The sequence below is a fragment of the Lissotriton helveticus genome, chromosome 7 (assembly GCF_964261635.1).
Source record: "Lissotriton helveticus chromosome 7, aLisHel1.1, whole genome shotgun sequence".
In the NCBI taxonomy this organism is placed as follows: domain Eukaryota; kingdom Metazoa; phylum Chordata; class Amphibia; order Caudata; family Salamandridae; genus Lissotriton; species Lissotriton helveticus.
In genome coordinates this window covers 1,855,832,507-1,855,850,960 of record NC_136068.1, presented here as the reverse complement: position 1 = coordinate 1,855,850,960, position 18,454 = coordinate 1,855,832,507, and the positions used below count along the sequence as shown (strand labels likewise).

Genomic DNA, 18,454 nt, shown 5'->3' with positions numbered 1-18,454 from the left:
TATGTAGGGCACCTAAGGCAAGAGGTGCCGCTTTGATTGCACGCTCAGCTAACAAGAGGAGCTATCGAACAGAGACTTAAGCTTTATTTACAAGAATAGCAGTGCGCTCAGAGCCCCTAGCTGTCACAGTTTTGTATGTAAAGAGAACATGCTGACCTTCTGTTCCAACATACACTGACGAGGACTCATCTTTGTGATGAAGAGAAAAAATTGCTCATGCATACTGAGCTGCTGCCACAATGAGTTTCCAAATAATTAAGATGTATGCACCTCTTGAATACCCCACTTTTTGGCGCTAGCATGCACAATTTATGATTTAATATTTAAATATTCATATATCCGGTTCCCTACATTGGAGTTTTGTTGTTTTGGTCTCCTTGTATAGATATCACTATTCTCTATTTGTATAAATTGGTGCGGGACTTTTATTGTGTTGTGTCTTTTACTTATTTACTGTTTTGGGGATATTAAATGCTTTATGCATACCTGTCTCCTAAATTACATCTGACTGCTCATTTGCCAAGCTACCAAGGACTGAGAAAGGACCTATTAGTGATTGTGAAATTATTACTAGCTGAAGGTGAATTCCCCCACCTACTAATAATGCACTTTCCTACAAACATGTTATATTATTAGCATCTCCAGCCAGCAGTGCCATTTCAACTTTCTCATCCTGTTATCTAAACACGTTTCAAAAAAAAAAAAAAATTAAAACTCACAACAGTTTTTCATCTGTTTTGCCAGGCTTCTACACTAGCTGAAGATACCTTTTAAAACCGAGGACGGAATTAGGTCTTGGTCTTCTAGGACTGAGATAAACCTTTGAAGCACAGACATGACACTGCTTGATCTCCTACTGACGAACACTGTGAAGGTCATCTTGTCTGAGTGGAAATCCTTTAACCATCTTTGGGGTAAACAACCTTTACGACGCGGTCAAAACACCGCAGTACCATTACAACGCAGCTTTTAAAACGCAAGTCGTTACCACGACTTGCACTGGAGGGCGCTCTAGAAAAGGAATAGTAGATTTACTATTCCAACACCTTCCCTACTGTACGTAGGCTGGAGTTGGAATAGTAAATTATACTATTCCTAAGTCCAGCACCCTACAGCGCAAGTCGTGGTAACGACTTGCATTGTAAAAACGGCGTTGTGATGTACCGCGATCATTTTGATCGCGTGGTAACATCATACATCCATCTTTGGGTCTCTTTCCTGAGAGGAGCTCATGGGTCACAAGCCAGCCGACCGACTGATATATCCCCAGATCTCCTCTGCTGTCTGACATTCTCTTTACAAGTTCAATGCTCTGGGGGAAACCAAGCTATTGCACTGATCACCACCAAACTGGACTTGGATATCCCACTACCCCATCGTCTTTCTCCCCTGTGCAGTGCCCAATCTGCCCCCAGTTCCACTAGTATTTGCCTTGAGTATCTCTAGTACAGTGGACTTAACTTATACTCCAAATGCATAAGATATATTATTCTCTCTCTCCTATCCAAGAGGGGACTTATTTCTCAAAGGGAAGATAATCACCGATGCACTAAATGTAATCTTGGTACCAATATATATGTATCTTTTGACTAAAGACTGTCTGCTTCCTCTCACGTTGATTCTTATAGGTGCTCCTTCTAATACCTATGTGTTATGCTACATCCTTTATATGCCTCGCAAGGTTGCTGTAATACTTGAACATCTTCAGTCATTAATGGTCAGTGAAGGAGTTCTCGAAACTGATCACGTAAACATTCAAAAATGAAATCCAATATGGTCTCCAAACATAATATTTGGAGCTCTCCTATTTTGGAGAAGCATTCAGATGTAAATCTTTCTTCAACAGCAGAGTATTAGGAATACTTATTGGCAAATAGCAAAACGATGAGCGCGTACCTCCATTTAGGAATAATTCACTATTGACTGGACATCTGTTGTTGGTGGGACTTCCTGAGCAGGTTGTGGAGTCAAAGAACAAGATGAGGCTGCTTTTTCCCAGGGTCACAACTGCCAGGTTTTGCAGAGAGGGAATAGAGTTTTGTGGAGCTAGCTCCAGAAATGCACTGGCTCAATGCAGTCAGAATTTTAAGGAACAACAATAATTTAGGATATCCCCCATGACACTGTTGTTTAGGAGAAATTACAATTAGGTGCCTGTCAGAGAAGGATAATACATGTTTAGGAGTAAGATAGTTATTGAATGGTCGTTCAGTTTCAGTCCTTGCAGGTTGATAGCTTGGAACATATCTGTGCTTATTGAGGATTGTACGGACGTTATATTGCTGCCTATTCTTACATGTAAAGATAAGCCCCCTGGTGGCCTTTCAAACACGTTGGGTTTTCTGCTGGCTGTTGGAATTCCTTAAAACCTGGAATGACCAATGGAGCAAGCAGCCTGGTTTCTTAGAGGCACAACAGATTCCCAGTCTGTAAATATTCAAATGAAACTCTGTTCTGTAGCATGGTTTTTAGTCCATACACATTCCACGAAATTACTTGTATGGTCTTATTTGTTCTGCTCGCAGGCCAGTTGTTTCTCTTTGTTCTAGGAACAATTTGATTGTTGATCTGATTGAATCGTTGCAGCTCCATCCTGGGGGTGTCTGTGTTGATGGGGCTTTCCTTTCTGAGATAATACGCCCTGTTCCTTTGGAGATAGTTGGAAGGTGTATTCTTAAGTTGAGGATCGATGTGGCGCAAAGAACTGGATTTGTCCCTCTTAAAATGGACTTTCTCGGCATCTGTGTCCTTCTGTTGCTAAGTCCACCTCCTAGCATGTAGAGATATTTTTCCTCTTCTGGTTTCTGTACACTGATCCCCATTTCACAATTTGATCCTTATCTTTCATGATCTTTTGGACTATCTTGTTGTTTTTCCATGTTAATATTGTCGACTCTCTTATTTTGTTGCTGCTCAGGACCTCGAATTGTACTTGAATTAGATCTTCAGTTGTGATGGAAAATAACTCTAGAATATGTTGGAGGATTTGTAGGATGTTGACCCTGTCTAGGACATCAGAGCTTACGCTGGATGTATATTCTGGTGTAAAGAGAATAATATTGTCCTCCAATTCACCTTGTGCGTTGTCCAGTTGCCTTGTGATGGAGGAGTATGTTTATGGGCAGTGTAAATTTGTTGTATTTGCTCTGTTGTCTTCGCGGACGGCCTTATTCCCCCATATCCTGGAACTGTGTTGAAGGGATTGGTGTCCTTTCCCTGTCCGTCGCGGGCCGCAGTGTGTCTTGCTCTGGTCTTTTTGAGTGGCATACTATGTGGCAGCTCCCTCTGCTGTCTGTTTGTTGTTCGAATTCAATCTCCTGTAGGTGCAACTTCTTCTCTTCATTGTCCTGGTCATCCCCTCAGCTTGAATTTATAGTTGGTTGTGGCACTGGTGCTGTAGCTGACGGGTCATTCCCGGCCTGAGACCGAGCCTACCTCTATTTAGGAATAATTCACTATTGACTGGACATCTGTTGATGGTGGGACTTCCTGAGCAGGTTGCAGAGTCAAAGAACAAGATGAGGCTGCTTTTTCCCAAGGTCCCAACTGCCAGGTTTTGCAGAGAGGGAGTAGAGTTTTGTGGAGCTAGCTCCAGAAATGCACTGGCTCAATGCAGTCAGAATTTTAAGGAACAACAATAATTTAGGATATCCCCCATGACACTGTTGTTTAGGGGAAATTACAATTAGGTGCCTGTCAGAGAAGGAGTTGTGCCCTAATACCTTTAAGGGCCTTGGGTTGAATAAGGTCCAAAAATTAATCCGGGCATCCAGGAAAAATGACATGGTTAGAAGCAAGGCTAATCTGATTATCTGAATAGCCATCAGTACCATTTTCTGAAATAAATGATTATATTCAGCTGGAGAGACCTAATATTTATTATGTGTTTCATTTCTTTAAGATTCAGTTGGGAAAATTCAGCTCCCTTGGTCAAATGTTATCATAAAACCCACCCAGGTCCGTATTATACTTCCGCTAATCATAAAACTCCCCCAAACCTCCCTCACTTCTCTATATCATATAATATAAAATTGTGAACATTAAATACCGTTTACATAACTTTCTTTATAAATGAGTCATTCTTATACAAAATCTTCCAGGGCCCAGCCAGCTAATCAACAATGTTACTTTAACCACATCCTTCAGCATCAAGCCCTCCAGATACAACTGGCAGCACTTTGCTGAATCAACATCTTTTTTGTGTCTTTATAAATCAATATCATTGAGAATAGATTTAATATATTCAAAAGCACATTATGAACAACCTTTAATTATAAAGATTGTTTCCGGATTGGCAAACCGAATAACATCACAAAGCACACATGGCTATACTATATTACTATGAATTTGAGATAAGACCACTAGTTAATATAAAATGTTAAAAACTGCAACACAACACTCCAACAGAAACGGATTGTGTAGTACTATTTTTCTGGTCCAAGACATCATGCTAAAAAAGCCTTCTGTACATAACCCAATCAAAAACAAAAAATCTGAACTTTAAAAGCTATTATAATAAAAATACAATGTTAGGTATTTTGGCAGAAAAGCGGGCACAGTAATAATACCTTTAAAAAGGTTATTGGATCATACAGTATGATGAAGACTATTATTCCTAAAATTTGGTATAGGGATCTTCCAGTCATACCATGATGAAACAACGCAGCATCAACAAACTTGATCATATTTAATTATAATTAACTATGGTGAAGATTACTATTTCTGTGATCTGTGACAAGCATGTGTGCACCGTATTTCATCCCAGAACATTTTTGTGTAAGATCTGTCTAAATTTACATCTTCAAGGTACTAAATAAATCCAAATGAAACGTTTCTATCAAAAGGCCTTTTGACCGTTTCCTTCAAATCAACAGCTATTAGAACTAAACAAAAAAAAAACAAGATAAAAATGAATGGCAATACAGGGTGACAGAAATTACAAAACTGGCTAAAATAGAGAAAGCGACTGACTTTATCTTATTTAATATAACAAAAGCATACTTCAAAATATTCTGGAAAAACCTATAAGGGTGACTAGACATTTATAAACCCCTAAGCCAGTTCAGCTCTTTCCTCACCAGCAGAACTTTGTAATTAGACAACATAAACCCAATTTTCTATTTCCTGTCTTACTTCTTACTAGCCTCGTTCTGTCTTCTCTCCATTTTTGTTTAGAATGTAATTTGCAGTCTACTATAGCAAATCAATAGAAAATGTGTTATATTTTTACTTTTATAAAAAGCAGTGCAGGCAATAACTGTCCACAGCGCCCTGAACAGAGTTGTGTAGCGATCAGACGGGCACACTCAATAGACCCTCATGGCTGGCTTTAGGATTTGCCACTGTACAGCCTTGGCTGCTGGGTTTCTGCCATAATAGAGGTCTCTATAAAGACCAGTGCTGTATTAGTCTATTTTAGTATCAAATATTAATTTTCATTTTATGTGGCACAGGAAACAACTCCACAATAAATGCAATACAAGAGATGAGCCAAGAGTGCGTACAAATTTGAAACTTATGGAGGAATCCATGAGCCATGATCATAGGGACACAGGAGAAGAAAAAAGGTCTGACACAAACAACTCCAGTACATTTGCACAGTGAGGTCCAGGGTGTGAATACAAGAAGGGATGCCGGTACAACTCTGCAGACAGACTAACGGTGCCAAAGTTTGTTCTCACAGCCGATGGTTTTACTCCCATTCAGAGAAGATGAGGATTTTTTGAAGATTGTTCCAGCAAAAAAGTTGGTGCAGAGAGTTTTTTTTAAAGAGGCATTTGAAAAGTTCAGGAAGAGGCCCTTAGAGGTGTTGTTGGAGAAAAGGGCCATAACCTTGAGGCTGAACTGGAGGCATTGGAAGTGGTGAAAGAGCATTGGGTTGGAGAGAGGAGCTGTGATTCAGCTTGTGGAGTGAGCTGAGGTCTGTCGGTCAACGGAGTTATTTTAAGACGGCATTGGGATATGAGCAAGACAGCCTGTCTAGTGAAGACCAGTGGAATTGGGGAAGGCTGATGAAAAACCAATAATAACCGAATTTGCTATATCATCCTATGAAAATCCACACTGATCCATATCAGAAAATAGAGCCAGTGACATGAGAGGTGGGGCCAGACCTTGCAGACATAGGGAACATAGGAGTGGGCACTCTTTAAAGTGTCAGTGAAAGAGAGTCGCACTCAGCTGCCGCGGCCTAACTTGAGCTTCCTGGTTGAGATCGAGAGATAAAACAATAGAAGCGACATAGATGGGAGAAGGCTATGGAGGATTCAATTAAAATATTAGAGGTACTGAGAATAGGGAACCGCAAAATCACCGAATGCAAAAGGTCAGTGACTGTAGGGTTCTCTGTCTTACATAAGAAATGTTTAGTGAGGAGTATTCGGGTCACGCCTCCAAAAAGATGGAAGCTAAACCCATATGAGAAGATGACATCACGAATGTTGGTGGTGTAAAAGGAAAATTCAAAGTGAACATTGTAGAAACCCCATATTTAGTGAACTAGGACACATGTTTGAGAAGCACTGACACATGTATTGCGTTGCGATATTTGTTCAATGTCACTTTATTACAATTAGTTCTGAGGGCATATGTTGTTCTTCCTCCCATATCAAAAACTGAATATTCTTTTCAACTTTCAACTGCAGGACAGTTCTGCTGCTATGGACTCTACTACAAGTTTCACGTTAACTTCGCAGGGAGGCACTGGGCCAGAATTAACTATTCTGGCTGGTATCTTCCCCCGAGATGGCAGAGTTTACAAATGGTTTCCCCTGGAATGGGGAATACCATGTGGGCTTGGGAATACCGGATCTAACTTTGCATGTTATTCCTCCTTCCAAGGGAAATAATGGTCCAGAATCCTCCAACATTCACCACCAGCTTGGAGCAGGTGGTAAACGGTGAAGGGTCTTTTTTGCCCAGGGTGGGGTGAAAGGAGATGTAGGGTGGAGGGCGGGCAGGTAAATTTTTTAGGTCGAGCCTGGGCAGCGTATGCGCTGTTCTGTGAGGCATTCTGTATTCGAGTACTGTCTAGAAGCTCTGCCCACTCTCCGCCCATATTTTTCATTGACTTGTGTCATTCTCCGTTGCAAATGCTGGCCTCCGATTGGTTATCAGGCTTGTTAGTCCCTCCTTTGTACCGTCTTGTCTTGATTTGTAACCTCCCATGAGGACTGGACCTTTTACTTCGATTGTTACACGGTATGTCTGTAAGCACTATTTTCTTTAATGAGTTTCTCCTACTGCAGGCACAACATGCTTTCCTGCAGCATTCAGCACGCCATGCACGCTTTCACTTTCCAAGCAGTCTGGGACAATGGCGATTCTGGCATTTACAAGACGTTGAGCTACTGGCATTGTAAATGGCAATGCCTATTATTCGTTAATTGTCAAAACGGATAAATAAAAGGCATTTCCATTTACAATGCCAATAGCTAAAACTCTAGACCTGTTGCATTGCAAATGCTTGTCTTTCAGCTTGAGGTTGCTTCACCTGCTCCCTTATGATGAAATATGTGAGTGAGTGCGAGTGCCTGATGCAGCAGGTCCCTTCAGCCCTGTCGCTCTGTAGAGGAATATGCGACTGGAATTCTGGGGACTGAAATTTGTAGACTTGATAATTTCAGGTACAGTTGCATCAGGACAGACATATTTGCCCGGAGTGATAGCCCTTCTGTAATACCGCTCTAGGCAACTCATAAGTCAATCGGCAGAATTTTAGGCAAAATTTTAATATCAATTAATTACACTTTTATTAGTGAATATTTTGTGTCAGTGGTAAGCTATGAAAAATATATTGAGAAAATGACAAAAGCTTTAGGATGTCATACTAATAGTCGACTGTGTAACAAATGTATACTAAATAACATTAGGCAGGTGTCTGAAACTTACCATTGGAACAGGATCTGGGACGAGAGGTCAATATAAAGATAACACCAAAGATGAATAAAACTAAACAAGCAGCTGCCACAACTCTCCAAAAACAGATGTTCTTCCGGAGGTCTAAAAAGAAAGTAGCAATAGGATTAAACACATTGAACAACAAGGCAACACTGATTCAATAATGTCTTGTATTTTTCTAGTAGGTTGTGAGGATTTGTTGCTGCAACCAAACTTGAAAATATCCTCAAAACGGAAACACAACATGAAAAAACAGGAAATTATCGACCACAGCTTTCTTGTCGTTGTTGATAGGTCATGAAACACAAAGAAGACAGAGTCCAGGGGGGTCAAAATGCCAGCCACTGAACATGAACATCTGTGAAATAAGGCAAGCAGCCTCTACAAGACACCAAAGCAAAAATAACAAGCAAGCTGCAGCCTCGTTGCTCAACCTTATTTCATTTTGACAAGATTGGTGCATAGGGACCCTTTAATCTAAACTTTAGAAGTGCTGTTTCAAAGCAATGCATTTTAGAGGCCCTCTCTTTCTTAGGAGTTTGTGTGGCATACATGAGGAAAGCTCTTTGGGTCCTATACATGTTTTCCACTCTAGAGCAAGTGCCAAGCCAGCTAGATCCAGTGTCAGTAAACTCCGGGGACACTTTTGAATTGTACTTACATGCTGGCAGCTATGTTTCACTGTATATAAACAGGATTAATCCTGTGAGCTGTTCACTTTCACCTAAAACATATTAGCAGGACTACCTTCTGCTCTGGCAATCTTTAATACACGACAGAGAAAGATACGTAGCCCCTATGTAGCAACAGCTGCTGCTACTACAAGCTGTGACAATGCTGTGCATTAATGAATAACTATCGGGGATAGTCTGCAATGAAGGTCTTCTGAGCAGAACTCCTCGGCCTCTTTGAAAATGTCATGTCAAATGTCAAACGTCAAACGTTCTTATATAGCGCACATATCACCGTGAGGTCTCATGGCGCTCGAAAATAATTTGGTCATTGAAGCCTGTGGGATGTGTCAGCTCTGAGCTCAAGCAGGTGTCACTGGGTAAAGTTCACAGACAGCCCGAGACTGCAGACAAACTCTGTCTAACACCTTTACATGGACTGCACTGCAAGCCAGACTCATGAAGTGAATTACTAGATGATCTGCCTGGCAGGATTTTTAAGTCAATCCCATTGCTGCTGTGGTTTAAACATGCACTCTTTTATAAGCATAAAGTACCAACACGAAACAATGCTTAACAAGACTCAAATATGCAGTAGGTCTACTGTTGTTTGTGCAAATATAAATGGCGACATTTATAGTTTCTAACAGTGCAACAGAAAGCAACCTGGTGAACATTCCAAAGCATTCCACTCATGTCCATCACACCAATTTTCCATACAGAACACTCACACTGGCTGAGCAGCTAGGAAGCAGGTAACAGGGAACATTATAAACACAACAGGAAGATACTACATCTTCTCCCCTTATAAGTGAAAAGTTGTAAAACCATACTAAAATGAAAACAAGTATACACAACAATGTACAAATGAAGTTAATAGCCCATAACCCAGGGATGAATGGGAAAAACTACTTCACAAGAGGGACAAAGACTAAACAAAGTAGGAAAGAAGAGTGAAAAGATACACACGAAATATCACACATCCTCCTCCTTTAATACTGAAACAAAAGGAAAGTCGCTCACTGACACAAAGTGAGATTACATCATATGAAAAGACAAGTGAAACAATGTGAAGAGAAAGAAGGTAGAAACACACTCTAAGAACTCTAACACTGTGAAGAGAAACAAGGGGGTAACGCACACCCAGAACTCTAACACTATGGGTGGACTGCACCCATGTACCTGCTTCTTATGTAAGGAACAAAACCGTGTAACATGTGGAGAAGGGACAATAACTCAACTTGCTACACCTCATGTGAGGGGCCATGAAGGCAATAATGGGACTGTAACCCATAACATAAACTTTATAGATGGGATTCAACCCATTAAAATGTCAGGAAACGGTGGAGTGCAAAATGGACAGTGACCCATAATGCAAACTATGTAGATGGGACTAACCACCCATTACAAACTGCGTAGATGGGACTAACACCCACTACAACAACCAAAATGTGAATCACAAGGTGACTTCCACACACTACATGACCAACATGCAGCACAAGGTGACTTATACACACTACATGGCCAACGTGAAGCACATGGTGACTTACACACATTAGGAACATGACAACATTTTGTTAAATGGGACTGCTACCCATTAACTGAGTAAAAGGGAGAGACAACCCTCAAACCACTCCAATGTAAGGGATAAGTGGCTACAATGTGGAAGTGGGACTAGAACCCATTCCCATCCCTCAAGAAAGGGATAGTGACAATCAAACAAGCCAAAACCACCTAAAAGAATGGCTCAAAGAATGTGGTTTTGCAAACCACGAGAATGAATAACCAACATCATAAAACGATAATAGCACCCTCCTGTAAGGGTCAGCGAGGACACAGAACGTAAAAATACTGGACAGACAACCCCCAAAAGCATCAACACAGCAAAAAATCATAGAATAGTGCATAAATAAACTATAGCACATAGCCATTTGAAAAACAATTAAACATGCGCCAGTGAGCGACCTCTCACCCGAGTAATGTTGAACTAGTTGCACTTTGGTTAGCCCAAATACGTAGACACTTTCAACCATTTTGAAGCTCAAGATGAAAAAAACATTAAAACGACAAACAGTACCTTTGTTGCAAGAGAACAAAGTCGTTGAAGACCACTTGATGTTGGAAAGTCTACATGTGAAATAAAAAATAAAATCCACGCGAAGATGACTAGGCTGAGGCAGCTATGAATAAAGTTTGTAGTGATGAAGGTCCACACAAGAAGGATGTAATTCCTGATGTTTATTTCATGAAGATGACAGATAGTAAAGTCCATAACATCAAGTAGATATGTAGTAGATCAGAGCCCCACCAGGAGCTGCCTGTCAACTGCTCAGCCCATGACCAACTGTCACTTCTCCTCTCTGAGTCCCAACATTCCGAGGCATCATCAGACACCAACATTCTAATGAGTCAGAGCACAGGCACTGGCTGAGCAGGGTTGGTAAAATATCTTACAATATAAATGCAGGATACTACATATATCCATTTTCCTTCCAACAGAAGAACAAATGCAAAATAAGATAAAAGATAGCAAGAGTGAACAAAGGACAGATAGCAAGGAAGGAACAACGGAGTGACTGAGAGAACAACAAGGAAAAGAGCAAGCAAAACAGAGCGAGAAAAAAGATGGGATAAGGCAAGGAGGTAAAGGTAAGGTGTGAGTAAGAAAATGGAAAACCCATCCTCAACAACAACGAAAAAGAAAGGAAAGAGAGAGAAGAAAGGGAGGCTATGCAAAATAGAGAGCAAACGTACCAAAGACAACCCCTTAGCACACCCACTGGCCAGGCAGGCAAGCAGGGAAAGAAGGACAAGGCACGACAGGAACAGAAGAGAAGACAACCCAAAGCACAGGGAAAAAAGAAGGAAGAGATTCCTCTGGAACAAGGAAGAACAAGAAGAACATAGCAAAAAGGGAAAGACTGAGAACCATAAAAGAATAACAGAGAATTGCGTAAGGAACAGATTCCAAAGTTGAAGAGGAAGTGCACATCAATAGGAAATCTGAACTGGAGAAAACAGAGAGGAAGCGAAGAGACACAAGCAGTATCACTATGCTCCTCCCCATTTCCAAAAGGACAATTCAATAATGTAATATAGAAAGTAAGCGTATTTCAAACAGCAATAGCATCATAGAAAATGATTAAGACCCATTTTCATCCTCTACTCCTAGACAGGAGGGTGAGAAGCACTGTAAATGGGACAAGAGCCCATGACAAAGTAGGCCATGTAAAGTAAACCCCCATGTGGAGGAAAACAGTACAGCCCTGTAAAGATGTGACTAAGACCCATAAGAAACCCTGTGTGAGGGTGACAATGTAAATGTACATGGGACTGTGACCCATAATGTGAAAGCCCGATAAAGGATAACTCCCATGTACAGGTCACATGTGTACATATGTTGTAATGGGACTAAAGCCCATAAGACGCGCCCTGTGTGAGGGTGACGGTTTAAGAAAAGGGGACTGTAACCCATGAAACGGTGCCCTAAGTAAGGGTGAAGACCGTATGTAGCCCATGTAGGCAAGTGTATGTAGGCAAAAGGGGCAAGAACCTATTGCCCTCCCTGTGTAGGGAAATGTAAAGTGTAAAATGGTCCACAAGAAAAATGCACAATGAGCCCCAGGAGGTGAGTGCCCAAAGTACATGAACACAAAAATGTAACCCATGTAGGTAAGAGTGTAGTGGCGAAATGGGGCACAACCCAAACCCAGGGGCAAAACCAAATGAAACCCCTATGAGTAAGCATAAAGTTAAAATTCAGCAATTAATACAATTAGCTATATAACTGCATCACATTTGGCGGAAACCACAAAGAGTCACTTAAAAGAAGCAACATTTTCTGTATTTATCCACTTTTAAAGATAAATGCAGAGAGAAAACACATTGTTTTCTGTCTGTATTTATCTGTAAAAATCAGTAAAAACCGAAAACCGGGAGCCTTAATTATAATAATGATGTTACTAATAAATAACTTACAAAGAAATTACTGGGCTACGTCTACTAATTCACCTCTACGCATAGAACTTACTTCTCCACTACCTGATCCTGAATTCAAGAGAGAAGACCAGTTTAGAAAAGTGGCCCAAGTTAGAACATTGGCAGTGTTGCTGCTGTTAATATAAATATATACCAAACAAGCACTGGCGTTGCCAATAGGTCTCGCAGTAGGAAAGTTGGAGCTATTGGTTTTGTAAATGACATTGTATATTTATATATCGTTATTGGCATTGTCAATAACAATATATAAATATAAAATGTCATTTACAAAACCAATAGCTCCAACTTTCCAAATGCGAAACCTATTGGCAACACCAATGCTTGTTTTGAAGATGTAGTCCCCAAATTTGAGACTCCATGACAGAGAGCGGCTGTGAAGGACGGAGAGGCGACAGGCAGAGACCACACGTGGAGGACATCAAAGGAAGGGTGGGAGGGGAAAAACAGATTAGCGAGCGAGAAAAGCCATAAACACCAGGGGGGCGGGGAAGCAGATTGCCTTCAAGCCTTTGAAGACAAATGATGGTGGTGCCTCTGATGTAATCACCAACACCCTTAAAGTACAAGACCACAGAGAAAAGATAGAGGGAGAGGGGCAGGGAGGGGGGGGAGCGTTCATGAAGGCCATACATGTAATAAATAATCACAGATGTTTTAGTTTAACCAGCCTATGATGTCTGAAGGGACGTCCTGAACTAGATTCTGGCATGTAACTACGAAAGGATAAACATTGAACACATTATGTGGATTCAATCTTTGCCAACAATCGATATCAAAATAAACCAAACCATGAAGTGATGCGAACCATTGCAAAATTGTATTACATTAATCATCCCTATGTTTTAATTACAGCTGAACTCCGCATGCGCCACGAGACACGCTGTGTCTGATTTGCAATCATGATAAAGAACGAATGAGTTTGAAATCCGCTTCATACTTTTACTATTAAAAGTATTGCATTAGTGACGTTCAATTACAAGTCATGCAGTTGTGTTACCTTGTAGCTTTGCATATGACATCATTCTTGAAAGGAAAATAATCCGCACAACAAACATGCTGTTGTTACACTACATGGTTTTCTTGTTGGTGTCCATACAGGTCCATGCGTGGAGCGTTTGCAGGCATGGTGCAACAGACGGGGGCGAGGGAGGGGAGACGAGGGTGCTCTGCAGGGGTGATGGGACCTGGTGTAGAGAAGGCGAGCAGACGACCGTGGGGGCAGAGGGAAGAGAGGGCAGTGGAGACTGGGGTGGCGACAGGGAGATGCATGCACGTGCATTGGGTGATAAGTTGCTTTTAAAAATAATATACACGCAAGTGTTCATTGTCTAACGTTTTTATGTACATTAACACACAGTCAAACAAGTGCTGCTAGACACCGAGTCACACGCTGCGTGCGAGTTTCGGGCAGCTGGGTTTTTTTGTGGAGAGCTTCCGGTTAAACAAACAGTGCCGCTTTTGAGCAATTCCAAAGCATCGGATTCATCTGGCACACACAGCTGTTTGTTTTCCGTCTCCTCTCTCCCTTTTCCTGTCCCGTCCCCGTTTGTGTTTTTTAAGCGGACCGCGGCATCGTGTGGAAGTCAGGCATGTTTGAATGGATGGTCGAAGGAGCACTGACAACAATTTAGAGGAAGAACCTTATATTGTAAAAGCATCAGCACTGAGAGGTCCAGCCCTTTGCTTAAAAAAAAACAGAAGCAGTACCTGACGTTAAACCCATGCTTCTCTCGCGAAACATGTGAAAGAAAATATTTTGAAGCATGTCAGTGGGAAGTTTGTGGTATTTAATTCACAGCTCTTCATGTTGGCTTCTAAGCACTCGACGGTGTGGAGATATCGAGAGTTATGGCACAGCCTTCATTCCGCTCGGACTATATCGACTCTATAACTCGGCCATGACCTTCGACTTGTTTATCATCGGGCTATGCGCTCAGAAGTGGCAGATAACATCATAGCGCTCTACAAAGCACCCATAGTAAAGAGACATCAATATAAACTTGCCTCTGGTTTATTACACCTCTATAGTTGTATCGTGCTGGAGGACGCTGGGATCAAAACTGTTTTTAGTTTGATTGGATTGAACAGAGGAGAATTTGCTGCACACGTTGCGTCGTAATTGAAACCCACATCAAACTTTATTTGAATCAGCAGGTTTAAGAAAGCTGATTTTTATGTTAAACAGTCCTGAGAAGAATAGCAAGCACTCTTTTCTCACATCCTCCCACAGTAACATTAATTGATGCATTGTAGGGATTGCTTGTTATGGGGATTTTTTCCCACGTGAAAAGCATATTTCCTCATAGTCTCGTGCTGTTGCCGTTTTCCTCTACTCATCAGACTCGCAACGAGCTACGTTTATTTGCTCCGTAAGGTGCAGTCTCACGGCCACCAGAAGATGTCGCTGTGGTCATGGCACGGAGGAGACGAGTGCAGGGAAATGAAACCCGCAAGATGTAAACCACAAGAGACCCTGTTGTTTGGGATGGTCACAAGCTGAGTGCAGGGAAATGAAACCCGCAAGATGTAAACCACAAGAGACCCTGTTGTTTGGGATGGTCACGAGCTGAGTGCAGGGAAATGAAACCCGCAAGATGTAAACCACAAGAGACCCTGTTGTTTGGGATGGTCACGAGCTGAGTGCAGGGAAATGAAACCCGCAAGATGTAAACCACAAGAGACCCTGTTGTTTGGGATCGTCACGAGCTGAGTGCAGGGAAATGAAACCCGCAAGATGTAAATCACAAGAGACCCTGTTGTTTGGGATGGTCACGAGCTGAGTGCAGGGAAATGAAACCCGCAAGATGTAAACCACAAGAGACCCTGTTGTTTGGGATGGTCACGAGCTGAGTGCAGGGAAATGAAACCCGCAAGATGTAAACCACAAGAGACCCTGTTGTTTGGGATGGTCACGAGCTGTGGTTGGACTTGAACATGCAGCAAGCAAGAGCATGTTAGAGAGCATATTGCTTATAATGCAAATACCGCTTTTAATAATGCAAACCGTTACTCGGTGAACCTCATGTAGGATTACCACCTTCTTAGAACAAAATGTGTTTACCTTTTGATGTCAAGTAACGCATAATAAGAACTGTTATGTAGAAAAAAATCGAACAAAGAACAAGAGCAGCAGGGAAACTGAAAGTACGGCCAGCCACCGGCCAGCCATGAATAATTAGGGGAGGAGAAGCCGCAGAGCACACGCTGGGAGAAGCCCTTTGATGTGCTGTGCGGCTGTGAAAAAATGCAATTAGGAGGGAGGGAGGGAGGCCGATGCGCGTGCTTGTTTGGTCACGTGATTCACGTGAACTCAAAGAAAACCGCACCAAAAAGCCCTTGGTTTCACAAGGATTTTGAGCACTTGAATTCTCTCCATTTCCCATTCCTTCGGAATGGAAAAGGCGAGACCTAAAAAATCGCCAATGCTGCCTATCTTGATTTACTGTTTATTTTTTCATCCCACCTTCGAATAAAACATAAAGTGAGGGGACCCTAGTTTCTTGAATCAATCTTTTGTTTTATTTTCTTTTACTTCATTAGAACTTTTTTGATCATTTTTTATCAAATTTATACATTTCAAAACAACTTTTTGCACACATTATAGGTAAAACATTCTATACAATGAACAACCCCTCCTGTCATTCACACTCACTCACATTTACAGATCACTGTCAGACACTCTCAAACATACTTTCAATCATACTAATCCTTATTTACAATCATGAGTCGATTATTTTTCAGAAAACACAAGATTTCTTTAACATGTAGCCATAGATATGTTGTAAACATCAATCTATAATCCATAAAATTTCGTTTCTAGTTGTTGTCTTATGGCTTTGAGAAAACACGGTCTACGCGTTTCGAACTCTTCTTATTGTTGAGTTCTCATCAGGACCTTACACTGTGAATGGAGAGGGGAGACCTGAGTTAGGCGTGTACTCTTGACCATATTTAAAATTACTAGTTGGATCAACATCCCTCATACATCTTACCTCTAAACTTGGAATCAAATAAATTGAAATGTTCCCCAGACAACACGACGCAGGACCACCTAAATGACATAAAATGCAAAGCTCAGCCGAGCTGTGCCAATATTGCTATATTCAAAACAGCATTAATAAAAGCAAGCCACTACTCACTTTTAATTCATGGCAGTCGTACACACTCTACCCTGTAAAGACACATAGGCATGTGGTTAGGAGGACTCATAATGTTGGTAGTTCATTCTTTCGTTAGTCTATGTGCTGCAAGGTGGGGTCATTCTTACCTAGAAATCTGTTTTGGTAGGTGTGGGTAGGAGAGAATGATTGTATAAGGATGATGCCCCTGCAATTAAAAACGAGATTTGTGTCAGCCGCTTTGCAAATTTGTGATTTTTCTAGTACCTCTGAATTGTGCTGTGACAGGACGCCAGTTTCGATAAAACGTATCAACGCTCACCTTAATTTTTGGCAATACTCGGTGTCAGGCTTTCGTTTGGTGCCGACGCGGTTTCTCGCTAAGAGTGAGGCATGCCGGGATTCAGTATATCTGGATCATCCGCTTCCCGGTCGCGCCATCTTGGAATGTCTAATAATCCTCCAATACGGTCTTCTTACTTACTCCGACTGTTTATTTCAGCGGGGATTTAAATTTTGAAATCTTTGTTGTCTCCGGCAATTTTTTATTTTTTCAGCGGGGATCTATAATTACAGCCTCCTTTTATAGTGAATCTACCAGCTATTTCGTTGGGGCTTGCTCGCGTCTGTGGAAGCCATATTGTAGTGTATACAGGAGGTGCCAACTCACCTCTTTATGATGATATATATGAATTGGTGCCCTAGAACCAACCACAATTTGTCATCTGGTCACTCCGATGTGTTGTGGTGCAAGCTTTCTAATTGTTAGGGGTCAAAAGGTTTAATGGGCTGTTTATGGAAATGCATATCATGTATATCGGTATCTATCTTTAGGATAGTCTATATATTTCAGAAAGTTCATTAAGTCCTTCTGTCGCGGAATTGAATTTCACAATCATCATTGCCTCATGTCTAGACAATTTAGCCTCCAGATCTCCACCTCTTAAGTCCTGTTCGACTTTGGCGATCACTGTCCATCGTAAATCACTCTCTGTATGTTCTTTTAAATGCCAATGATGGACCAACGGGGCATTTGGGACCTTCCTTTTTATTCTAGATTTATGTTGTTGAATTCTTGTTTTAATTTCTTGATTGGTTTTCCCAATATAAAGTAGGCCTTCACTAATTGTAAATCTCGCTACGTTATATACGGAGGAAAAAGGTCTGTGTGATTTACTTTATATTGGGAAAACCAATCAAGAAATTAAAACAAGAATTCAACAACATGAATCTAGAATAAAAAGGAAGGTCCCAAATGCCCCGTTGGTCCATCATTGGCATTTAAAAGAACATACAGAGAGTGATTTACGATGGACAGTGATCGCCAAAGTCGAACAGGACTTAAGAGGTGGAGATCTGGAGGCTAAATTGTCTAGGCATGAGGCAATGATGATTGTGAAATTCAATTCCGCGACAGAAGGACTTAATGAACTTTCTGAAATATATAGACTATCCTAAAGATAGATACCGATATACATGATATGCATTTCCATAAACAGCCCATGAAACCTTTTGACCCCTAACAATTAGAAAGCTTGCACCACACCACATAGGAGTGACCAGATGACAAATTGTGGTTGGTTCTAGGGCACCAATTCATATATATCATCATACAGAGGTGAGTTGGTACCTCCTGTATACACTACAATATGGCGTCCACAGATGCGAGCAAGCCCCAACGAAATAGCTGGTAGATTCACTATAAAAGGAGGCTGTAATTATAGATCCCCGCTGAAAAAATAAAAAATTGCCGGAGACAACAAAGAT

At 41.3% G+C, this 18,454-nt stretch overlaps 1 protein-coding gene across 4 annotated transcripts in view; it reads right to left on the bottom strand.

The window, feature by feature from the left end:
* The window catches only part of LOC144767790 (C-type lectin domain family 2 member L-like), a 104,730-nt gene that overhangs the window by 23,046 nt on the left and 63,230 nt on the right, over nucleotides 1-18,454 (bottom strand). For 3 of the 4 annotated variants that reach the window (XM_078651168.1, XM_078651169.1, XM_078651170.1), the window contains exon 2: nucleotides 7,891-8,001. In XM_078651168.1, the coding sequence (XP_078507294.1) occupies nucleotides 7,891-8,001 (111 nt within the window). Of the gene's footprint in view, nucleotides 1-7,890; nucleotides 8,002-10,647; nucleotides 10,901-18,454 lie in introns of those variants that run through there. The other variant, XR_013598344.1, reaches the window with a different exon arrangement.